The 26469-nt window shown below is 40.4% G+C and overlaps 1 protein-coding gene across 22 annotated transcripts in view; it reads left to right on the top strand.

The window, feature by feature from the left end:
- NEB (nebulin) overlaps window positions 1–26469 on the top strand; it is a 189221-nt gene that overhangs the window by 78015 nt on the left and 84737 nt on the right. For all 22 annotated transcript variants that reach the window (XM_080927589.1, XM_080927588.1, XM_080927583.1 and 19 more), the window contains exons 64-81: window positions 1556–1663; window positions 3881–4192; window positions 6321–6524; window positions 6824–6928; window positions 8391–8498; window positions 9604–9915; window positions 10362–10565; window positions 11647–11751; window positions 14876–14983; window positions 16033–16344; window positions 17208–17411; window positions 18922–19026; window positions 20291–20398; window positions 21803–22114; window positions 23626–23829; window positions 24935–25039; window positions 25182–25289; window positions 25814–26125. In XM_080927589.1, coding sequence (XP_080783715.1) covers window positions 1556–1663; window positions 3881–4192; window positions 6321–6524; window positions 6824–6928; window positions 8391–8498; window positions 9604–9915; window positions 10362–10565; window positions 11647–11751; window positions 14876–14983; window positions 16033–16344; window positions 17208–17411; window positions 18922–19026; window positions 20291–20398; window positions 21803–22114; window positions 23626–23829; window positions 24935–25039; window positions 25182–25289; window positions 25814–26125 — 3336 coding nt within the window. The remainder of the gene's footprint in view (window positions 1–1555; window positions 1664–3880; window positions 4193–6320; window positions 6525–6823; window positions 6929–8390; window positions 8499–9603; window positions 9916–10361; window positions 10566–11646; window positions 11752–14875; window positions 14984–16032; window positions 16345–17207; window positions 17412–18921; window positions 19027–20290; window positions 20399–21802; window positions 22115–23625; window positions 23830–24934; window positions 25040–25181; window positions 25290–25813; window positions 26126–26469) is intronic.

Here is a 26469-nt window from a genome sequence, read left to right as displayed (position 1 = left end):
GTGACTCCAAGCTGAATAAAATACCGTGAGTGGGTTATGATCAGGACTGAGCACACCAACTGCTGGCTTTCACCATTTGGACCTGTGGGCAGCATTTCTGCATCCTGCTGGAGCACACTGGTCCTCTGTCAATGCTGGTCTACATGGTCTTGAATCCTCTTAGACTATGAGACTTTTCACAAGGGCTAAAGTTAAGCTCAGTGTCTTCTGGGCTGAGTATGTGCATTTATTTGTAATTTATGTCTGTCTCAAAGATTGCCATTCATCTGTCTAATCTCTTCCTGTTAGAGTGAGGCTACAGGTTTATGCCTGTAGAGATCTTGTGAATGTAAGATTCTGACAGAGGCGTATTATCTTTTTCTCTGAGCTTTGTGTCACCAGCGAACTGAATGCCATTTCTCTGACAGAGTAGATCAATAGACTATTAACTTTATACACAGAGTAACTCAAGAGACTTTAGACAGAATCTCAGGTCTAAAGTCATTTTATTTGGGGAAGGCAGACGATAGTTGTAGTGATTGCATAACTAGCTCTTAATTGTCACCCAAACTGAAAATAACAAGTCCTCAGGAAATTCTGGAAATTTTGAACCTGTACTTCTGGAAACTTCCAGAGACACCATGGCAGGGTAACACTGCTGATAAAGCATGTGTGGAAAGATTCCCTTGCCTGAGTGCCCAGCCCACCCAGTCTCCTTTCTGCCTTTTCTTTACACAAATTCTTTTTTTTTTTTTCTGTTTTTAGATTAGTTAAGATGGAAAAATGCAGTGTGAAATTAGTTGTCCTCCAATTAATTAATTGAAAAATCAAGAAGATTTTTCTTGACTTCTATAGAAGTTAGTGACAAAGTCTGACAAGTACTGGACACTGAATTCAGGGCCTCAGATGCTAGCAAGCACCTTACTGTGGAGCTATGGCCCTAAGCTCTAAGGCCATAACCATTTCTTACCTGCAGGTGTTCTGCTCCAACTCCAAAATCTTTTCAGTCTGTCTGACGTCCCTCCCTGGTTCAGTCTGTCTGACGTCCCTCCCTGGTCGTTCATCCCAGTTCTTCGTGTGCTCTGCTTTCCCCCAGCTTAGTCTTTGGAAGCCTAGTTTATCATTAAAGGTAGAACCCAAGGGCAGCCCTCTGCAGGAACTTCCCTTATTCTTAGATCACAGTAAAATAAACCCCTGCCTGGACCACTGCTGCCTCTGTGGTTGAACTCTGTGGTTAAACTGCCTCTTAGGGTTTGGCTTCTCAGCAGTTGGTCACCTAAGTTACCAGGTTCTCTTCACTTCTCCCAGAAAGTTGAAAGCTCAGGGAGTCCTCATCTTTATCCCTACCATGTGCAGAGCACACAGTCACAGGCACAAAACCAGACCGAATAAATTATTTTTTTTAACAGTTCATCTACATGGTTCCACCTTAAATTTTAGCTTTGTTGCTAAAGACTTGGAACTCAGAAATCACGTTATAATGGGCACTGTACAGAGAGTTTTATGAATTGTTTAAACCCCCTACTAGTTTTTTAGATGTGAACATCAACATCTAACCCATTGCTTTCTTATTTAGAGTCTGTATAAACTGGCCAATGAGGAAGCAAAGAAGAAAGGCTATGACCTGCGTGTTGATGCCATCCCCATTGTGGCTGCCAAGGCCTCCAGAGACATCGCCAGTGACGTAAGCTATTAGTTCTCTTCCTATCTGTGAGCAGCATGGTGTAGCATTTTCATTGCATTAAAGCTTTACAAAGTACTTTCCAAAAGCTGTACATGGTGGTATATGCTTGTCAAGCATTTAGGAGGTGGAGGCAAAGAATCTGCCTCTAGTTTGAGGTCAGCCTCCACCATGCAGAACTAGAATAGCCAGAGCCTCATCCTGAGTGTCTTAGTTAGCATTTCTATTGCTGTGGTAAAACACCATGACCAGAAAGCAAGTTGGGAATGTAAAGGTTTACTCAGCTTCTACTTCCATATCACTGTCCATCATCAGAGGAAGTCGGGACAGGAATTCAAACAGGGTTAGGAACCTAGAGGCAGGAGCAGATGCAGAAGCATGGAGGGATGCTGCTTACTGGCTTGCTCCTCATGGCTTGCTCCTCATGGCTTGCTCAGCCTGTTTTCTTACAGAACCCAGGTCTACCAGCCCAGGGATGGCCCCACCCACAATGGGCTGGGCCCTCCCTAATTAATCCCTAATTAAGAAAATCCCTTACAGCTAGGCCTTAGGGAGGCAGTCTCTCAACTTAGGTTCCCTCCTCTCAGATAACTCTAACTTGTGTTGAGTTGACCTAAAACTATCCAGGACACAATGTGTTTTTCAAAAAACAAGAAAAAAAAAAAAAAAAAACCAAAAATAACAATTATCTTTTTTATATAAAATTTTTCAGAAACCTGTTTTGGGACAGAATGGGAAAATTGCTATTTCTGAAAAGGATTTGTGTGTTTTCAGCAACAACAACAAAAAAAATCACTTTGCTGAAACAGAGCATGAGAGAAGGCTAGATCAGAACTGTAGACTTGGATAGTTATGTGAGAGTGATCATAGGCTCATAGGAAAACCTGCAGCGAAACCCACCAGCCTACATCCTGTTGGGTATCTGCATCTCGTTTTATGTGGTATTTTAATGTATAGTATTTAAAAATGCACATAACACTTGACGTTACAACTCAGCCTTCTTGGATTATGAGGAGAAAGTATTTACGAGTGTGAGACGGAGGCTTCTACCCCAGGTTTATACCTTACAGGTATAGTCCCTGGCTATGCAGTGTAGCACACCCTCCCCTGCCCCACCCCAGGGTAAAATCATCCTTCCTTCCAGGAGCCTCCCAGATTCTTGAGAAATGGATACCTGCTATAAATATGAAGGGTCACTGTTCCCAAATATAGTGGTAGACTATTTTTTTATACTAGAAAGTGGGTCACTTGATTTTTGATTTTTCAGTCCCCTCTCTGCCTCAGTAGTAGAATATGTGCCAACAGTAATAATTAAATAATAACTTTAATAACCCTACTGAGAGCTTTCTATGCATTATCTGCATAATCTACCCAAAGTGGTAGATGCTATCAGCTCCATTTTATGAATTATACAGTTTTATGAAATCAGCCTTAATAAATGGTGAAGTTTAAACTAGACAAACTCATTCCTTTCCACTATGCTATGCCTCTTCCCATTGATTTATCTATATTTTCTAACTCAGTTATCTTTAAAGTTGGAAGCCTATACTGGGGATGACTGGCTTAGATTCTACAGTGAAGTCACTGAATTTGTGATGATAATAATAATAATAGTACCATGGTGGACCCAGGTGAATATTCAGCACAATGGCCTTAAGAGCACACTTAACCAGATGGGTTGCTATAGCAACTTTACCAATATAACCAGTGTTTATGATGATGATAGGAATTTGCTAATAATACTGAATAAGTAAATCTGATGTGGAATATCTCCTTTGTTGCCCAAGCTAGTGGTTTTTTAAGCTACTTTCTGGCTTAATAACACACAATGTTCCCAAGTACATTCCCTTCCAGCCATACTTTCAGCGTGTAAGATCCAATTCTTCAGAATCCCTCCTGCTCAAGTGGCCTCATTCTGACTCCCATGAGTGATGTTCTCCAGTGTGTGTGCTTTCTGCTTTCAGACTGTCTTAGTGCCAGACCACAGGTTACTTGAGGTAACCTATGTATGTTGTATAGAACCTAGTTAACCTAATGTATGTTGTATAAAACCTAGTTCACCAAATTTATTTCTTTAAGCATAAAGGCCAAGATGCTGGTTGGAGTTGGTGTTCATCAGAAAAAAATCAGTTAAACTATAATGAAAGTAATATGATTTTGTATACATTTTTACATCAAAATGTATTTAATAGAAGCCTGATTTATGAATTTTCACTTCAGTACAAATATAAAGTTGGCTACCGTAAGCAGCTGGGCCACCACATCGGAGCCCGCAACATTGAAGATGACCCCAAGATGATGTGGTCCATGCATGTGGCCAAGATCCAGAGTGACAGGGAGTACAAGAAGGACTTTGAGAAGTGGAAGACCAAGTACAGCAGCCCAGTGGACATGCTGGGGGTGGTGCTGGCCAAGAAGTGCCAGACCTTGGTCAGCGATGCTGACTACAGGAACTACCTACACCAGTGGACGTGCCTGCCTGACCAGAATGACGTCATCCATGCTCGGCAGGCCTATGATCTCCAGAGCGATGTGAGTACGGTATTTGTCAAAGAGCTTCCAAGCTATGTGAAAAGGTTAGCCCTTGCACACAACCCATAGGCCTATTCAAGCTAAAATTTATTGGTTGGTAAATGACATTCTTATAAGGAAATGCTGTTTCCTAACTACATTTGATTCTATGAAGACAAAACTCTAATTAAAAACAAAACGTGAATCAAGAGTCCTCAAAAGAAAAGCATTTTCTTGCAGAAGTTAACTTTTTTTTGAAAAAGCAAATTTTTAGTTTCAAAAATGACTCTAAAAGGCTGGTGATGTAACTCAGTGGTAGGACACTTGTCTAATGTATAAGGCCTGTATCTAATCTCCTGTACCACACACACACATACACACACACACACACACACACACACACACATACACACAAACACACACACACATACACACATACATACACACACATACATATACATACACACATACATACACACACATACATATACATACACACATACATACACACATACACACACACATACACACACATATACACACACACATACACACATACACACACACATACACATATACACACATACATATACACACACACACATACACACACACACTCTTACTGTAGAATTTGCTATTGGCTTCCTCAGCAGTTCTAGTCATAGGACTGCTAACAGTGCAGCACTCAGTCTGCTCCGAGAAGATCTGGGGCTGCTGCATTTGCAAGCTGTCGGACAGTCTCCATTTGTGTGGGGGCATCAGATGCTAATGACTAAACCGAGCGTCTATTGGCAGCAGATGGCCGTCTCGGATCTGGGTGCGAGGAGCACATTTCTGACACCGGGTGTTTTATAAACATGTGAAGCAATTACAAACCATTAGAGAACTTTGGAGAATGAGATAAATCCACAATAATTATCCGTTAATGATTGAGCTGTTCAGCCACCTGCTCTGTGCTTTGTGGTATTTGAAGAGCGTTGTTAACAAGGGTTAGCCACATACAGTAGCAACACTGATAGGCTGCTAGCCATGGGTTGTCTCGAGCCTGTTCTGAGTTGCTTTTCTCCTGCCGTGGCTGGTCTCAGTGCTGCAGGAAGCATTCGCTGCAGATGGAGCAGGACTGTGTAACCAGCCTCGCTGTGTCTCTTTAAACACGATGAGCAGGCCACACAGGGCAGTGCCAGAGGCTTTGCCTGTGAAGTTCCCATTTATCTTTCCCATGCAGCTCCCGGGGCTACTGAAATTCTCCCAGCTAGCTGACTGCCTTTTCAGTACCATGGTTGGGAAGTAATTTTTGAATACTTGTGGGGTGTGTAAAAATCTTTTAACAGAAAAAGACATGGCTGAAAATGAACTGGGAGACATATTGCAAGATGAATGACCGTACAAACCTATCTTGTGCCTCCTACGCTGAGAATGGGATGGGAAAGTGATGGAAACCCTAGCCCAGTAACATGTGCACTTTTTGTCTCTGGTCTTGGGTGGTATGGTAGCTGCCCACATTCTGGGAACATCAAGGGTTCCTGATTATTATATGTTCCTTGTAACTTTAAATCACTCTTTTTTATTATGAAGATAATTTGAAATATAAGAAAAAGTATACTGAAAGCAAAAATCCAATTCAACCCAACCCCCCAAAAAACCTGCACTTAAGAGTTTTCCGAACCACATTGCTTCACATTCCAGTTTTCATTAAAATATATATTAATGGTATTTTTACATGTTGCCAGTATTCTTAGAAAGTAAAGGTTTTGATAGCTCCGTAATGTTTCATGTGGCTAGGGCCGTGCCTGGATTTTCTGGAAGCTTATTGTAGGCTATGCACGGTTCTTCTTACTCTGGGTTGGCATTCTGCCCTGTGTACATTATTTATGAAAGCCATTAACATGGCCCACAGACACTGGTGGGATCATTCCTTTCCTTACATTTAAATATTTGGCATATTTTCATTGTGACTAGGGAAGCATTTCAGAGTCATCTTTTGAACATAGTTCCTCAGTTCATCTGCCTACTCCGTGAAGCTGGCTTTCTATGAAAACACTACAATGTCACTTTCTTATGTGCCCTTTGCGTCTTCATCATAAATGGACTTGGCACCTCTCTTTGCCCTCAATAAAAAAGAGCCTCTGGCCTCTTTTTCTCTTCTCAGAATGTGTACAAGTCAGATCTCCAGTGGATGAGAGGCATTGGATGGGTCCCCATCGGGTCTCTGGATGTGGTCAAGTGCAAGAGAGCCGCAGAGATCCTGAGCGACAACATCTACCGCCAGCCTCCCAACAAGTTCAAGTTCACCAGTGTGACTGATTCTCTGGAGCAGGTGCTGGCCAAGAGCAATGCCCTCAACATGAACAAGGTGAGACAGCCACCTCAGATGTCCTAAGCACCTTTCTACTTCAGTGGCCAGTGGACCTAAAGTTCGCCCAAAGGGACAGGATCATATTTAACTTTTAAATTGTTCTTGAAATCTAATAAGTCTCGTTCTTGCCAGTTTGAGTCTTGGTAATAAGCAGTAAGACCCAGACCTCTAGATACCTAATATCCAAGTCTATCTTATTTTTCCTAGTTGCATAAAGAATAATCCTGTTTTATTTTGACTTTCTTGAGTGCCCATCTTAAATGGTTTTGGTTCAACGTCTTACCTTATCTTTCTAGCGATTATACACAGAAGCCTGGGACAAAGACAAGATTCAAATTCACGTAATGCCTGATACACCAGAGATTATGCTGGCAAGGCAGAACAGGATCAACTACAGTGAGGTAGGGGGGCCAAAGCCAGGGGGAGATTCTCCTACAGGGTGGTGGGAGATGTGGACACTTGATAGCCTTGTTCTTTCATGTAAACATTGGCCCATCCCCTTTTATTTCTGGGTTGGATGCCTCATTTCATGAGATTCCACAAGCAAACTGAATTCGTTGTTTCTTAGATGTTGAAGTTATTCCTAAAGCGAACCAATAGACCAATGAGTATATTTTCGTACTTCTAAAGGGTCAGATAAAAGTAGCTTCATTGTTTATACCAATAAATAATATTCATTTGCCTGGAATTCAAGGTGAGCTGGTGTTATGTATATTAAAGTGCTATATTTTAATTTAAGTCTTATAGTCTTAGCAAGGAGTCTTTATTAGTGCACATCTTTCCCCCACCTTGGTCTTGAATTAAAATGAGACAGCAGAGACTATAGTCAAAATATCACTTTTGTAAAAACTGCTAAAATTAAATTGAACAACACACTGTATGTGAGAGTTAAACAGGCATGCTTTAACCAGCCCTCAGGGGCGAGTTTTTCTGCTCAGGTACAGGCTGTGCCTGGGTAGGCAGTCTGTCCTTACTTGGCTTCAGAGATGCTGCCCTTCTGTGAGGGCAGGAGAGATGGGCTGTACATGTATTCCCAGAAGGAAGACAAATCGCTGTACCATCTGGGGCAGAGAGAAAAGCAAGAGGCTCTTTTGCAGAAGGACATTCTATGAGCAATGGCTGGTTTGTTCACAGAAAGTACAATTGTATAGACATGTTTTACTAATATAACCAAAAATCTAATCTTAAAGTTGTGGCTATAGTCCACATGCTCAAAGTTCTGTCTTAATTTTTATTCATTTTTAAACACTGTTAAAGGTATGACCTGTTGTAATAAAAGTTAAATAGTGAAGAAATGAGTAAAAGCATATGTCATATAAATGAAAGGAATACTAAACATCCTACTCCCCATTTTTTTACTTAGCATATGTATGTATTATATTTTATCAATCTATATTACTAAGCTATGTGAACCTATATTGATAACTTTTATCATTAATCTACAAATGCTACATAAACTTATAATAAAATACCTTATAAATTATATCAATTTTAATACCTATTACTATATCTTATCTATTTCTGACACTAAATAGTTTTTGGGGACAGTGTTTTATTTTATTTATTTGTTTGTTTGTTTTTTAGACAGTTTTTTTTTTTCTGTATAGCCTGGGCTGTCCCAGAACTTGCTCTGTAGACCACATGAACTGAGATTTGCCTGTCTCTACCTCCCAAGTGCTGAGAATAAAGGCATACCTCACCACATACACCTAAATACTTTCTGAGGAGTAGACTAGAATTCTCCTGCTTTTCCCTCTCAGCAAACCTTAGACTGTATCCTGTTCTCTCTTTTAAAAAATCATGTGGTAGAAGACACTTGATACTCTTCATAACGTTGCTGTCGGCCCTTCTGTCTTTCTGTAGAGTCTGTATAAACTGGCCAATGAGGAAGCAAAGAAGAAAGGCTATGACCTGCGTGTTGATGCCATCCCCATTGTGGCAGCCAAGGCCTCCAGAGACATCGCCAGTGACGTGAGTAGTGGCAGATGGACATTATGTGGATGGATGGGGTGGGGAAGCAGGATCAGTAACACAGGAACAGGATACATTCAGGTGCCAATTATAAATCACATAAGCACTTCTTATTTTTTTTAAAAAAAAAAAAAACCTCATTTTTATTGATAGAAGGTTAATGTCTAGGTTTCTCTGTTTAAAATTAAGTCATAATCTACAATATTTCATATTTGTAATTATGGGAAATTCTTTCTATTTGATCATGTAGCCATCATAGGCATAGAAAATCCTAGAAGATAACCTTGTGTTCACTGTATAACAGAGTAAGACCTGGTGTAGAGGACAGGCAACCCTATGTTTCCCTAAACTTGCTCTGTAGTATTGCCAAATCTCCCTTTGGAAATGATCAGAAATGCACTCTTCAAATTATGTAATGCAAGTAGACAAAGATGAACAAAACAAACAGTGATGAACTTGAATACTCCTGTCTCTGGAAAAGGAAAAGACAAAATGTAGGCTACATTAATGTTTGACATTAAAATTTCATGATGCTTTTGCCAGAGAACACCAAGGTGGCTGCTCTCTCTACCCTTAGAACACTAACTGGCTCACAAATGTGTAATTTTCCCACTTGTGGAAGCCTAACCTGAGCCATGCAACATGGAGATCCTGTCTTACCCATTTCAAAAGACTCAGTGAATTCCATCAGAGCCAGACTAGGGATGGCGGTGAGGGGGTTTGTGGAAAAAGAAATAGAATCTACCAACTAAAGAACAGTATTGTTGAAATCAGAAGTAAGATTTATAATTAGTGGATTTACTGGCTAAAGATGAAGAGAAGGTAGTATATAGTTCTGATTCATCTTTCTGAAAAATATTACTGCCTTTATGTCCAGAGATTTGGTGTATGCAAGATAGAAGATAATTTAGCTTGTCCTGAATCCCACTAGAGTGTTGTTATGCATTTAAACCATGGTTTAGAATAGAGATAGGAAAATATCCAAATAATTATTTCTCAGCAGAACTGGCAATTAAAAAAATAACAAGATTTTAAAGTAATGAAACTCTTAACTCATTCCACTGACTTAAAAAATCATTTTTATTTCAAATGTACAATCCATTAGTACAAATATAAAGTTGGCTACCGTAAGCAGCTGGGCCACCACATCGGAGCCCGCAACATTGAAGATGACCCCAAGATGATGTGGTCCATGCATGTGGCCAAGATCCAGAGTGACAGGGAGTACAAGAAGGACTTTGAGAAGTGGAAGACCAAGTACAGCAGCCCAGTGGACATGCTGGGGGTGGTGCTGGCCAAGAAGTGCCAGACCTTGGTCAGTGACGTGGACTACAGAAACTACCTACACCAGTGGACGTGCCTGCCTGACCAGAATGACGTCATCCACGCTCGGCAGGCCTATGATATTCAGAGCGATGTGAGTGCTGAGATTTATGGGACTCATGCTTATGGGAGTAATTCATAATAACATTTATGTTCAAGATTGGGTAGCGCCCTCAGAGAGCTGGTGTATCTTATTTCTACCCCTAATATTTTCAAATGCCCTTTGCATATTTTTAAAGGAGAACATTATTCCACAAGATGAAATTTTGTAGAATCCTACCTTCATATGTTAGAGACATATACAAAGCTTAATTTCTCTGTGTTTCCAGTCCTTATTCTTCATTCTGAGATCAAGCATTGCCACATGTTCAGTAGCACTTGCTTTTGTGTAGGATCTCATTAGAGATTGTAGATTGTAGAGCATTTATAATCTTTTAGTGGATGAAGGGAAAATGACTGGGTTCCCATTGAGTTTCTGGATGTCATCAAGAGTAAGACCAACACAGATTTTTAGTGATAACTCCTTTTTCCTCTTCCTAGAATGTGTACAAGTCAGATCTCCAGTGGATGAGAGGCATTGGATGGGTCCCCATCGGGTCTCTGGATGTGGTCAAGTGCAAGAGAGCCGCAGAGATCCTGAGCGACAACATCTACCGCCAGCCTCCCAACAAGTTCAAGTTCACCAGTGTGACTGATTCTCTGGAGCAGGTGCTGGCCAAGAGCAATGCCCTCAACATGAACAAGGTGAGGACCCATGGAAAGATAAAGCAGGGTTGAATGCATATCTATGGACTATAAGTTCGTCTTTTCTACTTTATCCAGTTATCCAGAGCACTGTGATTTAGTGGAGTTCTCTATATCCTTATATAAGAATTTCAAATGCAGACTGGAAAATTTCTGCTTTTCTGTCTGTTTCTGAAATGGGTAGCATTACTAGTAGGATTCCTTTGGGCTGGAAAAATGGTTCAGTAGTTAAGTGTACCTACTGCTCTTTCTGAGGAGTCAAGTTGGTGCGTAGAACCCATGCCAGGCAGCTCACGGCTGCCTGTAAGAATAGCTTCAAGCAATCTAATGTCTCTGGCATTTATGGGCAATCACACTCAGGTACACATACATGCCCACATACACCTACTGCATGTGTTCATGATTAAAAGTTTAAAAACTTATTAAAATCAAATGTCTGTTTGGGATGCAACAAGTGCTAAGTCTCTTAGAGGAGTATATTGAGTCTCTTAGAGGAATATATTGAGTCTCTTAGAGGAGTATATTGAGTCTCTTAGAGAAGTATATTGAGTCTCTTAGAGGAGTATATTGAGTCTCTTAGAGGAGTATATTGAGTCTCTTAGAGGAGTATATTGAGTCTCTTAGAGGAGTATATTGAGTCTCTTAGAGGAGTACATTGGGTCTCTTAGAGGAGTATATTGAGTCTCTTAGAGGAGTATATTGAGTTATATATTTTGGCAATAAATCTTCTTTAAACTCATGGAGAGAGTTTTAATACTGCCATAGTCAATGTGTAGATATGTAAATATGCTGGGGAAATACTTGATTAGCTCTTTTAATTGTTTTTTTGCATTACCTGGTAATGTGTATGTGTTTATAAGTCTGTATATTATGTTTATATATTTATATATTATATATTATGTTTATAGTAGATACACTATAAAAATCAAAGTGATTGAGAAGAATGTAAACAAAATACACCCTTGTATTTTGTTTGTGCAGTAGACAAACAGTCTGGGTTTCAATTTCCTGATTATTTCTTCATTAAAACTCATATTTAAAACAATATTTTCTGATTCATTTACTGTATTACCTTTCACAGCGCTTGTACACAGAGGCCTGGGACAAAGACAAGACCCAGATCCACATTATGCCCGATACACCTGAAATTATGTTGGCCAGACAAAATAAAATAAACTACAGTGAGGTAAGACCAACCATCTCTCCGATTCCCTTCAGCCGCCTCATTGATTTTTGCGGTAGGAACTTCGGACTTGTACGCATCACAGTCATGGTGTGGTTTGCTGTACTTAGTTCAGAGTTTTATAGTCTTTGTCTTGCTTCAGAAAGATCAATGCAGAAATATCAGCCTTTACAGCCACCATACAATTCGACAAGCATAATGATCTGAGTTTAGATCCCAAGAGAGCACATAAAGCCAGATAGGGTAGTGAGTGTCTTCATTCCAGAACTAATGAAAGATGGGGTAGATACAGGGGAATTTCTGAAAATTCCCTGGCCAGCCAGCCAGGCTTACACACAAGATCCTTAAAGAGGACAGAAAGTGAAGACTGACCGCACACAAGTGCACTGTGGCATGCGTGTGCCTGGACACACATGCATATGAGGGAGAGAGATGGCGGAAGAGAGATACACTTGTATGTACTCACATACAAAGATCCAAAGAGGGCCATCAAATTAAAACTCGTAGTCAGCATGTTTGTTCTCTTCGGTTATCTCAGCCACAGAATTATCTAGAAATTTTTTTGACAGAATATTGGTAAAATCCATGACATGGGCAGGACAGAAACTGGGGTCAAACAGCTGATTAGTACATTTTAATTTCTTTCTTATGCCCTCAAGTCCCCATGAAAATTAAATGTATTTAATATGTTTGAAATAACAATACTTATTAACAAGATCCAAATGAGAGGGTTTTTTTTTTAATCAAAAAATTTCAAAATTGCCTAAGGGCAATGAAACAAATTTCTCTTGTCACTGAAGCTTCTTAGATACATTAGAATCTAGGAGAAAAATAATTATCTTTGCAGTACTGAATTACAGCTGTATAAATACTACCTTAATTGCTTTATCTTATCCAAGTGAAGAATCTAACTGATTGATTCAGGTATACTATTTCATTACATATGTGTGTATGTGTGTATGTGTGTGTGTGTGTATATATATATATATATATATATATATATATATATATATATATATATATATATATACATATATTATATTACATATATGTATTCTATATTACATTTTTTCCAATTTACTACATTTTTTCATTTTAAGGGACATTTTTCTTTTACTTAACAGTGAAATTTTAAGCTTTCACTCTCAAGACTTGATCAAATTTATTATTTTATCTGTTTTGGTCACCTCTATTCGTAATTAACAGAGTCCTAAAGAAAGGTCACTCCTTACATGCTCTATATCATCTAGCAAAGACAAATCAGTAAGACAAGGGGACATTTTTCTTCCTCAAATGTCACAGAACAGACTTAAAAACAGACTCATCATAGATACCTGACTGGTCCCGGCCCAGCCATGTTAGGGCAGCTTCTCTGCTGAACCTGGCTACACTGAGCCTAAGGGACAGCATTGCAGCCTAGGTTTGTGATGAGGCTCCTGCTTATGTGAAAAGAAATAAGTAGACTTCCCCTTTAGAATAGTAACAACATATTGGGATAGGTTTTTTCTTTTTATTGTATATTATATTTCAAATATTATTCCCTTTCCCGGTTTCCCTTCCTGAAACCCCCGTCCCATTCTCCTTCCCCTTGCTTCTATGAAGGTGCTCCCTCTCCCACCCACTCCTGCCTCCCTGCCCTGGCATTCCCCAGGACCAAGAGCCTCTCCTCAGATTGATGTCCGACAAGGCCATCCTCTGCTACATGTGCAGGGGGAGCCATGGGTCTTTCCACGTGTACTCTTTGGTTGGTGTTTTACTCCTGGGAACTCTGGGGGTCTGGCTGGTTGATATTGTTGTTCTTCCTGTGGGGTTGCAAACCCCTTCAGCTCCCTCAGTCCTTTCTCTAACTCCTCCATCGGGGAAATCTGTGCTCAGTCCAATGGTTGCCTTCAAGCAAATGCTGCTCTAAAGTATCAAATTACACAGCAACCTTACTTTTTTATATATAAGTAAAAGGCACACTTGAGTCTCTAGCACAGTGTTGTAGATCTGAGCATATTGAAACCAAAAATCTGAAGACAGACCATTTAAATCGCCGTCACTTAATGTGCACTGTTGTACTATTCGATAATTCCTAACACTAACTGCTGAGTATTTGCTGCTGCTTTAGACTAGAGGTATGTCAGCTTGCAGCTTGGGGAAGAGTATGTTGTTTTTACCCTGAAAACAGGACTATTTCCAAAAATAAATTTAAATCAGAGCCATTCTTATTCAAAGCACAGTTAGCGTCTCTAAAAAACATATCTCACTAAGAGATCTAGTAACATTATTTTTAAAAATTAAAAGTTGTTCATGAAAGTAAATATTTTGCCGAGCATGGTGCACCTATCTAATTCAATTTGCCTCAGCACTGAGGAACATGTGGTCGGAGGACTGTAAGTTCCAGGCCAGCCTGGGCTACATAGTGAGACACTGTCATGACATCGAAGTGTTGCTTTTGATTTACTGATGACCAATATTAGCAGTGATTATAAAGTCCACATTATTTCAAAAGGACACAAAATTGGTCAAAATTTTTGTGAGCAATAAAAATTTAAGTCTTTTGTCATAGAAACAATAGTAATGATGTTTCCTCAGTTTTAAAGAAATGGAATTTTTTGGATTCATGTCTTTGGTATCTGCTGTATCAGCTACAGGCTTCCAACAGCTGAGACCAATTGCTAATGAACAACTAAATACTAACAGAGAAACCTTATCACCCAGTCTTTGATTATGGACTCACAGTGTTCTGTTATGTATTATATAGTGATTATACATTGGACAGTTATACAATGATGCTGGCTGTCAGGTAAAGTTCCTATTCAAATCTCGAGTTATATCACATTTCTTGGCTGTTCTACAAAAGGCGTAAGTGCTGACTGCCTTGAACACCACTGCGAACTGCTGACTCGGTGTCTAGAATCTGTAAGGATTTATATAAGATGTGATGTTACAGTTTACTGAATGCGAAATTTCCATTTCACATAATAACCTGGGAAATTCCATTTTGCTTTGTTGTGGTTTGTGTTGTGTTAAGACTGCACAGTTCTATATCCAAGGGCCATCCCCTTCTGACACCCCTCCCCCAAATGTGGCTTTGAGGTTAACGTGAGCGCTACATCTAAGAGCATCTTCCTCCTTTCCCCAGAGCCTTTATCGCCAGGCCATGGAAGAAGCTAAGAAGGAAGGCTATGACCTGCGAAGCGATGCCATCCCCATCGTGGCTGCCAAGGCCTCCCGGGACATCGCTAGTGATGTAAGAACTGTAACTAACCAGACCAGCCACGAGCTTGGGGAATGACATCTCTGTAACACTGTAGGACCTTCTCTTTTGAAGTCCTCACCAACCCCCAAGCAGCAGAGATGGGACAGTGAGTAACTCACTCGCTGTCCCAGGCTCACAGTCTCCTTGCACTGTGCACCTTTGATCTTGGCTTTTCATCTCTGTTAAATGGAGCAGGTACCTCACACTCAGATGGACTGGTGTTGAGCTGCTCTTGGAATCCCAAGATACACTCAAGACAATGAGGCCAGAAACAAAATAAGCTTATCTGAGTTTGTGCACACAGGAAGGAGGGTGGAGGATAGACAAAGGCTAAAGATCCCTTTGTTCTAAGGGTTAAAAAAAAAAAACATTATTTCTGCACTCAAGTGAGAAAAACAGATTCCTTGACATGTTTAAAGTTACCCAAAAGGTAGGCTTTTAAAGCATTGTAGTTATGGTCCAAAAAGGTGAAACTGACCAGAGGAACTGTGGTGTATAACTCAGGAGTACTCAGTATTTCCCTACTGATGGGCAAATATCTTTGTCACTTTCACATTTTATGAGACCAAATCTACAAAAATTTGGATGTAACAAATGGAGTAACAAAAATTGTCCATTTCAAAACTATGACTCTTGAGTTCTATTTCACTCCTGAAGGCTCTCTGGTGCTCAAGTAACATGTGTGCTGTATTTCTGTGCATTTCCAAAAAAAAAAAAAAAAAAGTAACCTGGGAGCCATGTAGACACACAAGCAGGAGTGCTCTCCAGCAGACTGGCAGGTAGGACCTCTGTCACTGGCTTGGCTTGTGACAGCCTATTTTGAGGTTCACTTTTGCTCAGTTATTGACAGTAGATGATTCTCTGAACTTGTAGAAGGAACAATGGAGTTCTTCTTGCCCCAAGACATGGTATCACAGCATCTTACTGGAAGAAACTCATTGTCCTGTGATTTTACAGAGGGCATCCTCTCGGGAACAGCAGGCAGTGGTCCTCTCCATCTCTTCCTCCTTCCTTAAGCTCTGGGCTGTGTCTTCTTTCAGTACAAATACAAAGAAGCCTATCGGAAGCAGTTGGGTCACCACATTGGCGCTCGAGCGATACATGACGATCCCAAGATGATGTGGTCCCTCCACATTGCCAAAGTACAGAGTGACCGTGAGTATAAGAAAGAATTCGAGAAATACAAGACAAGATACAGCAGCCCGGTGGACATGCTCGGTATTGTTTTGGCCAAGAAATGCCAAACCTTGGTCAGTGATGTGGACTACAAACACCTACTGCACGAATGGACCTGCTTGCCAGACCAGAATGATGTCATACAGGCCCGGAAAGCGTATGACCTCCAGAGTGATGTGAGTATGCCTGGTGCAGGACAAGAGCATTATCAGAGACAAATCTGAGCTTTTGATTAGTGACCAGGGCCTAGAATCTAGTATGTCCCTAGAAGTATGCATTGGACATCCTTCCAAAAGCTATGTGTGAGACAGGATATAAGAACCATCAACAATATACAGAAATAGGCCCCCTAATGACTCAGGCTTCTTCTGTCTTTATTACTTTAATAACTGTTTATGCTTTAAATTTACAGAAAAATATGGCAACATTCTGGCTTTTTCAGGAATCTTATTTTAAATAGTTAACTTATACTAATAGCTTATACTAATTGTCCTCTCAGGAATAAACTAGATAAACCCCTGATAATCTTTTCATCAGCACGTTTCCTTTACTCACCTGACAGCTTGTGATTTTTGAAGATGGGAATTAAGGCCAGGGCTTTTATGATCACTGTGCTTTGCACCATTGGACTGCTTGCATGGATTTCTTTGAAATAATTAGAACACATTCTCCAGGTCTTAAAGAGCACTGGTTTTCTTCAAAAGATCTTGTAAAATTCTTAAGGACAGGACATTTTCCTTTTTTTAAAAAAAAAGGGGAGGGAAGGAGAAAAAGCTCGAGAAAAAGTCTTCAGAGGGCTCAACAGAATGTTAGTCAGGGACCAGGTGTCTGAGTATGCTGGCTGCTTTATCTGCCAGCAGGAATTATACTCTTTTTTATTAATCTTAAAGGCTTTTGTACATTATATAATATATATATATATATATGGCATATATCTACCTATACTCACCTACCTTCTGTATTTCTGTCTCCAGTATGAAGTATTCTGGGATGGATCAATAGGATAGTTAATATATCTTTCTCTCCTCTTGCTCTTCAGAATCTGTACAAGGCAGACCTTGAATGGATGAAAGGCATTGGCTGGGTCCCCATCGGGTCCTTGGAAGTTGTCAAAGCCAAGAGGGCCACAGAGATACTGAGTGACAACATCTACCGCCAGCGCCCAGACACACTGAAGTTCACCAGTATAACTGACTCCCTGGAGCAGGTGCTGGCAAAGAACAATGCAATAAATATGAACAAGGTGAGACTTCCTGTTCACCATGAAGCATCAAGAGTTTCCGCAGGGCAAGTCAAAGACTCTGGCATGCTGTTGTTTCTCAAAGATTATTCTAAGGCTAATTATACCTCTTAAATAATTTCTAATTAGTATATTAAATGTGTTTTGATAGCCCCCCTCATCTCTCCCACCTCTTTGCCCCACAGCCCTTCTGGTGTTATTCTCCCTCCCCCACTCTCTCTCCTGCTTTTGTGTGGTGTGCTTTCCTTCTTCCCATCACTTCCACCACAACTTTCAGTCTTTCTTGGCCTTCTTTCTAGTTTTTGAAGGCTTCGCCTACATTTACACTCACTGATATTCTCTATTACATTTTATTATTTATTTATTTACTTACTTATGTTGTATGTGTTTGTGTGTGTGTGTGTGTGTATATATATATATATATAGCTTGCGAAGGTCATATGTCAACCTGTGGGACTTAATTATCTCCTTTTGTGTAAGTCCCTGGAATCAAACTCAGTTTGTCAGAGTTAGTGGCAATCACCTTTACCAAACTCCTTCTGAGTTTAGAATACCTTTCTCAATATAAATCTTTTTCTACTGAAATATATGTATTGCTTAGTGATACTTGAAAATATTAAACTCTTGTTTAAAATACTATGAGAAAAAGTGGAATAAGGTTGAACGAGAAATGCTTTAGAGGAGCCCAGAAGAAGTTAGAGGGGATAATTTGATCAAGATACTTTGTATGATGTCTTGAGGTTATTATTTCTATGATGAAACACCATACCAAAGCAACTTGAGGAGGAAAAAGTTTATTTAACTTATACTTCCATATCATTGTTCATCATTGAAGGAAGTCAGGACAGGAACTCAAACAGGGCAGGAACCTGAAGGCAGGAGCCAATACCGAGGCCATGGAGGAGTGCTACTTACTGGCCTATTCCCCTTGGCTTGCTCAGCCTGTTTTCTTATAGCCCAGGACCATCTTCCTAGGGATGGCACCACCCACAATGTGCTGGGCCCTCCTCTATCAATCCACTAATTAAGAAAATACCCTACAGGCTTGCCTGAAGCCAGATCAGCAAATTATCAATTGATGTTCCTTTCTCTCAAATGACTCTAGTCTGTGTCAAGTTGACATAAAACCAGCCAGCACATACACACTTTCATTTTCAAATAATTATTTTGAAATATTACTTAAAATACAAGCATACTATATATAAAACTTGGCATGGTGGTCCATGCTTGCAATCTCAGTACTTGGGAGGTAGAGACAGAGTTCAAGGTTCTGTGTAATGAGTTTAAAGCTAAACTGAGCTGTAGAAAACAGCAAATTCTATGAGACAATAATTCTTCCTCATACAGATTATACTTTGCAGAACTGTTGACTTCTTTAATAGTTAAGTTATTTGTTTATGAATTTTAGTAAGGAACATAGGAATGTAGCTTTAATAAATTCAGTTCTACTTTGTGTCAAAGAGATCACTGTTTCTGTGGACACCACAATTATTTTTCTTCTTTTCTTTAATAGCGCTTATACACTGAAGCTTGGGATAACGACAAGAAAACCATCCATGTCATGCCTGACACACCAGAAATCATGCTGGCTAAACTCAACAGGATAAACTACAGTGATGTGAGTGTCCAGAGAAGGAAAATGAGGAACCAAAATGCTTCTCTTAGTTAAATGCTTTAACTAATTCATTACCTACCGTATGACTGACATTGTTGGCCAAAGAAATAGTTCACTGTTGATTTAATCTTGAGCTTTGTGGTGGGTCCACAAAGAAGGCCAGCCCTCAGTAATCAGTCAGGAAGTGACTTATGGGAAATTAATCTACCAGGGCTACTCCTGTCAAACCTTCCCTTGGGTTAGTCATGGGTACAAGGTCCCTGTTGTCAGCTGCCACAAGTGTGGTCCTGCATCTGCAGATTTATCCCTGGCTTAAAGTTACTCAAAACACTATACCTCTTCTGAAAGTGTATCAAGTTTTTTGTTAACATTTCATGAATCATATGAAACAATTTACATAGATTTATGTTGTATTTTGTTTCATAAGTAACCTGAAGATTATTTACAAATATATAGGATGTTCAGGTAAGGGAGGCCATGTCTGTAAATCCAAGGACTCAGAAGGAAAGCTGAGGCAGGAGGACCATGAGCATGCTCTGGGCTACTTAGCAAGGTCCAGGACAACCTGAGATTTTTCAAGACTTGGAAATGGAGAGATATACTGAGAGGTGTGCTTGGGCTCCTACCCCCATTTATATAAGGGGATTAGATGTCAAAGGACTTTGTGTGGGACAAGAGCTCTTAAAACAAACCCTTTTCTGGCACTGAGGTAAAACTTTTTTATTTTCAGTGAGTTCCTATGCTCTTTCTCTGGTTTTCATTTGGTATCACTGTAGGTTCATCTGGTCATCTTTATCTGGACCAATATTTTTATAATGACAATGACTCCAAATCAATCATGTTCCACTATAGTAGCCCGCATGTACTGGGTTTTTCCAAAAACAAAAAACCAGCAACAACAAAAACATATTCCATTTTAAAAATACTTTTCTTATTCTTTCTCCTTTCATATGAAGATGGCCTTTTTAATGTTCTGAGGCACGAGTAAGTGCTGGGTTTTTATATGTGCTCCTTTGGGAAAATAAAGTTTCTTCAACCGAATGTTGATGGACCTCCAAACATTTTTTTAGCTTTCCCAGTCAAGAAAGCCTGGTTTCAAACACAGGCCTGGGAATCCGTGGGCTGGGAAACACGCTATGCAGGCTATGAAGTTACCAGAGCAGTTAGGGGACTCATTTCGGTCACTGAAATGAGGACATAAAGAAAATGAACAGAAATCAGCTTCATTTCCTCTGAAGGGGGCGGTAACTAAGGACTCTCTCCACAGAAACTCTACAAGCTGTCTCTGGAAGAGGCCAGGAGGCAAGGATACGATTTGCGCCTCGATGCCATTCCCATTCGATCAGCGAAGGCATCAAGAGAGATTGCCAGTGATGTAAGTTGGTTGTTTTTAAAGACACATTTCTTTCTTTAAAACGGTTGTAGGCTGGAAGCTTTCAGGTGTTCCTTGCTAGAACTTGCTTACAGCTCCAACTTTCATCTTCCTTTGGTGGCTCCCCTCTAACCCAAAGTTAAAGGTCGGAAGGGGTGGGTGGTAAGGGAACTGACCCCTGCCCATTATGCCTATTCATCGGGTAAAGATGGCCAGTTTTTTAAAAACAGAATTATTTTAAAGACCTACTGGCTTGTTTGTTTCATCTTGTTTTCTGGTATCAGGGATGGAACGCAGGGTCTTGCTTATACTAGGTAATGACTCTGCCACCAAGCTGTGTCCCAATCCTTTTATTTTTGAACCTCAGAAATTGAGCAGTTGTTAATCCAGGTGTTACCTGACTTTGCAGGTAAATGTACCAATGTGGGTGTGGTCTTTTTCCTGTGGCATCCACATATTTGCTGTGGCAAGAAAGAAGTCTCAATAGAGGACAGGGTGGATGGTGGGCATGGTTTAAAGTCATTTCATCCTGAGTAACTCTCAGTGAACTTCTCTTGTAAGAAGCCCCTAATGATAGCCAACAGACTGTGAAGCAAGTGGGCCTTCTCAGTATTCATTCACCTGCTCTCTCATTTTCTGTACACAACAAATGCCTTCAGAGAGAGTTACTCTGGGCATGCTTGAAATACAAACTCTTTCTCTGTACCAATCCCAGACCCTACTCTCATTCTCCCTTCAATCATCACTGTGTTCTCAGCTGCTGAGCCGGGATACCCTATCTCTGACTCTCAGTAAAGTGGACCACGACACATTACTTTTGACCTTGAAAAGTAGATTGATTCTAAATCCCAAGGCATGAGTCTCCTGGCAAAACTTCAGTAATGTTGACAGGCTAGTAAGGAGAATAATTCCTTGACACGTAAACTCTACCTAAATTTTATGCATATACTTGACCAAGGAACACATCCCATGGTCTAACAACAAGAGAAATATTCTAAACTAATCTTAATGTTAATGGTTTTAAAAAAAAAAACCTGTATCTTTACTTCTTAAGGAATTCAGTGTACAGTGAGTAGTATAGTCTAGAGAAAGGAGTAAAACAAAATACAAGAAGCTCTGCAGTCCGGGTTTTGCCTTGCTACAAACATGGACCATGGCCATCAGGATCCTGTTTTATTAACAGGGCGGGTAATGACCATTTCTGTGCTGCTTGATAGCAGTGGAGTAAATACACAGAAGTGGTATATGTTCTTTCCTGCTACAAACATGGACCATGGCCATCAGGATCCTGTTTTATTAACAGGGCGGGTAATGACCATCTCTGTGCTGCTTGATAGCAGTGGAGTAAATACACAGAAGTGGTATGTGTTCTTTCCATCAGATTGACATACCTTTCTCTTCCTTCAGTACAAATACAAGGAAGGCTACCGCAAACAGCTGGGCCACCACATTGGGGCTCGGAACATCAAGGACGACCCCAAGATGATGTGGTCCATACACGCGGCCAAGATCCAGAGTGACAGGGAGTACAAGAAGGACTTTGAGAAGTGGAAGACCAAGTACAGCAGCCCAGTGGACATGCTGGGGGTGGTGCTGGCCAAGAAGTGCCAGATCCTTGTAAGCGACATAGACTACAAGCATCCTCTCCATGAGTGGACGTGCCTGCCTGACCAGAATGATGTCATTCAGGCACGGAAGGCCTATGATCTCCAGAGCGATGTGAGTGGGTATAATGTTCTTCAGCCACATATGTTCTAATAGTGTAGTGGGGGATACTAAATTATCAGTGTTATAGAATTTGGGGGATGTCAAATAGAACCCATGAACCATTCTCAAGACAGTGTTATAAAAATCATAAAATAAGCATTGGACCAAAGGAAAGCAATCATATTGAGAATGATTATGAAAATATCATGTGAAGAACATGAATATTTTAAATGATTTATTTAATTTTATTTTTGTGCATTGGTGTTTTACCTGTGTATATGTCTGAGTGAGGGTGTTGGATCCCCTGGAACTGGAGTTACAGACAGTTATGAGCTGACATGGGGTTGCTGGGAACTGAACTCCAGGCAGGCCTTTGGAAGAACAACCAGTGCTAATAGTTGCTGGACCATTTCTCCAGAGCACTGAGCATGAATATTTTAAGAAATATGCAACATCTACAAGAATACAATAGTGTCTACAACATCTGTTGCTTACTAAGACACATGTACTATTGATACTTCTGTAATCTGCTTGCATACTTTTACTTGCACAAATACTGTTTCAGTTAGATGTTAATAAAAACATGGATGATAGATTAATTCCGTCTGAGCTCATCAATGTCAGGTTAAGTATTCCTGATCTAAATTAAACTGGTTTTCCAAGCAGATTGATTATAGGATCCTTTTCCTCCCACCCCCTTTTTCTATGAAACATCAGTAATAATTTGTGAATGAACATTTAGGAATGCAGATTTTGACCAATTTTTTTAGGAAAATGAAAAAAATTATAGTGACCTAAAACTAAAAGAGACACTTCTGTTGCCAACAGTAGACAACCTGTATCCTCTCAGACATCCCCTTATTGGCATAGTCAATTCTTGTTTTGACTAGACTCTTTAACTAAATAATTGCTTTGGAATACGAGTAATGATATTTTTTAAAGCTCGTTTAAAACTATAAAAATAAAATGGCTGCCCTTCTTTGTATGAAAAGTTCTCCTATAGCTTATTGTTTGAATTAATTCAGTGAGTAAAATGAATTCCAAGACAAGCACAAAGACTCAGACTAAATACGAGGGAGATAAGATTCTGGAGCACATACATTTGACAGCATATGAAAATATTACTCCTATTTGCACAAGAACGAATATTTATTCATGAAACTCTCTGTGAAGGCCACTGCTAAACAAGAGGGGATCCCACTGTGTTTGAACAGGATTATTTCCACACAGGGACTCGTGGGCATCACATCAGACAGCAAGCGCCTTGCTCTACAAGTCAGACAGTGATTTCCTCAGAGTTGTTTTGTACCACTGAAATCAAATGTTGATGAGGTTCTGTGGCGCTTAGAAAAACAGCACATACTAGCCAACTTCAGGGATGAGGATATAAACCATATTTAACAAGGATGGGCATTCCGAAAATTGTCCACAAATAAGACTTAGTAGTTATTTGTATACGTTCTGTCAAAGTCAGATGCCAGGGTGACTAGGTGATGTCTGAAAGTTTGACACTTTCTTTTCAGGCTGTGTACAAGGCTGATCTTGAATGGCTGAGAGGCATCGGATGGGTCCCCATTGGCTCAGTTGAGGTCGAGAAGGTGAAGAGAGCAGGTGAAATCCTGAGTGACAGGAAATATCGCCAGCCTGCAGACCAACTAAAGTTCACATGTATTACAGACACCCCAGAAATTGTCCTGGCAAAGAATAATGCCATCACTATGAGTAAGGTAGGTCCCTAGTGGTTTTCTGCCAGGTCTCCTAGGAACGTGGCCTATGGTGCTGGAAATGAACCAATGAGCCAGGGAGCAACAGTCAGGAAAGGGGCTACTTCCTCAGCCTCCTGAAGAATGACTGACTGCAGGAGTTCTAGCTAGCTCCCTGTGCTCTTCCCCAACTAGGCCCTCCATCCATGTATACATGTGAAAGCCAAGCCTGAAGTGATCTCCTACACCAATGCACATGCCCTCTGACCTGCCCTGAATGGACCACTGGCCCAGCTGGAGCAGACACAGGGCTCTCGTTTTCTTGGTCCATGTTTCATGCAACAGCTTAGTTGTCTCTTTTGCTCTGCTGACTTGGGCTGTGAAAATCCACTTCTGAAACTGAGTTGTTATCGTTGCTTGCCATATTAGGACATGAAATAGAAGATGATTTTCTACAGAGTCCCATCTATCTGCTTATCCTTTATCAAATCAGTAGGTAAATTAACATTTCATCGTATTGAACCTATGTGAATTTTCCTAACCCTGCCTAGAAGTCTTTCAGTCATTCTGGAAATGAGAGAGTTCATAGAATAAAACTCCACAAACGATTTTCACCACACCATACCCAGCTAGGACAACAAGAACACACAGAGACACAGAGACACACAGGGAGACAGAGACAGTCTACTCACTCAAGGCATTTTACATATTTTAATCTCTTAATAGTCACCCAAAGATATTGTTATCCACTTTTAGGCAGGACTGTGAAGAGTACACAGCATTCTCAAGAGCATTCAGCTTTATCCTGTGGCTGACTTCTCTGTATGGGATCTCTGCTAAATTGCAGATGTGTAACCCAATGCCCCTCCAGAAGTTTGATGAGGAAGATCAGAATTTCACTTGGTGAAACCAATTTATAATTAGACCATTGTATTGGTCTACGAGAGCTCTAGGGCCATGTTCTAGTTGTTCCAATGTTGCCATGTTTTACTGATTACTACCCAACAATCACTACACTAACTACACTAGTTTTACCTACTACACTTTATTTGTAGTAAAATTAGTGACATTTGACCCTAACTGTAAGGTTACTGGCCTCCGCAGAACGTTTTATTCTCCTTCTCCACAGCATTTGTACACAGAAGCTTGGGATGCTGACAAAGCCTCCATCCATGTCATGCCAGACACCCCTGAAATCCTGCTGGCTAAGAGCAATTCTGCCAACATCAGCCAAGTAAGAGATATCTGTGGGTGTTGCTTAAGCCTTCATAGAAACCATTAAAATAATTTTCCACCTTAATAGTGTCTTCTCTGGGAGTGGCCTGCTGGCTTTCCAAAACAGTTCCATTTTCTGTTGTGTTTTACCTTCTACCTAGAAACTATATACCAAGGGATGGGATGAGTCAAAGATGAAGGACTATGACCTGAGAGAGGATGCTATTTCCATCAAAAGTGCCAAGGCCTCCAGGGACATTGCCAGTGATGTGAGTTCCCTCCCTTTAGATCTATGCTTCCCGTTGTACTGAACATCCAACAGTCTGGCTAGTGGACCACTTTATAATTGCTTCTGTGTGCATTTCCCCAGACCTTTCCCCTTGTTTTGCAGAGAGTACATTTTGGGATTAAATTTGCTACAAGGAAAGTTTTCAACAATAAGGATCATTACATGTCAATCAGTATAGTCTTTTAAATTTAATTTATTCCATATTGTGCATGTGTGCCTGCATGTATGCCCATGCAACATGTGATTATTATGTTCAAGGAGCCCTGAAGAGGGCTGCAGATCCCCTAGTGAACTGGCATGTAGGTGCTGGAAATAATACCTTGTCTTCTGGAAGAGTAGCCAATACTCTTGACCACTGAGCCAGTACTGAGCCCCCTTGTTTTCATGATAGCATAAAAATGTAAATATTGTACTGGGCAGTCAGGAAGCTGAGGTTAGAAATTCTTATATATTTTATGTGACTTAAACTTGTTTTTTTTTGTAAACCTGTTTCTGGCATTTTAGTACAAATATAAGGAAGCCTATGAAAAACAGAAGGGCCACCACATTGGAGCCCAGAGTGTTGAAGACGATCCCAGGATCATGTGTGCTATGCACGCAGGGAAGATTCACAGTGACAGGGAGTACAAGAAGGAATTCCAGAAGTGGAAGACCAAGTTCAGCAGCCCAGTGGACATGCTGGGCTTGGTGCTGGCCAAGAAGTGCCAGACCTTGGTCAGCGATGTTGACTACAGAAACTACCTACACCAGTGGACGTGCCTGCCTGACCAGAATGACGTCATCCAAGCAAAGAAGGCCTATGATCTCCAGAGCGATGTGTGTAACATCAACTTGGGGAAAGGGGATGAAGGAGGTGGGAATATCTGTTAGTTGTTCAATCAGGGCCCCTGAGCATAGATGTACGGCCTATGTACAACCCAGGGAAGAATCATTCACACTGTTAACATCTTCATAAACAGCCCTACTGAGGCCATATCTTTTCTTTCCAAACATTTTTTTTCATGTCATTTGTAATTTCTAGCAAATCAAACAGATGCAATGAATCTGAACATTTAAGAATAATTATCACCAGCTCCAAAACACTAAACAATATATGAGTCATTTATCACAGGATTAAAATGGAAAGAGATTCAACAAAAGTTCCCTTTAAATCTTTTCAA

The sequence above is a fragment of the Micromys minutus genome (genome assembly GCF_963924665.1).
Source record: "Micromys minutus genome assembly, chromosome: 13".
Taxonomy (NCBI): domain Eukaryota; kingdom Metazoa; phylum Chordata; class Mammalia; order Rodentia; family Muridae; genus Micromys; species Micromys minutus.
The sequence above is the reverse complement of the archived record's forward strand: the minus strand, read 5'-3'. Positions and strand labels throughout refer to the sequence as shown.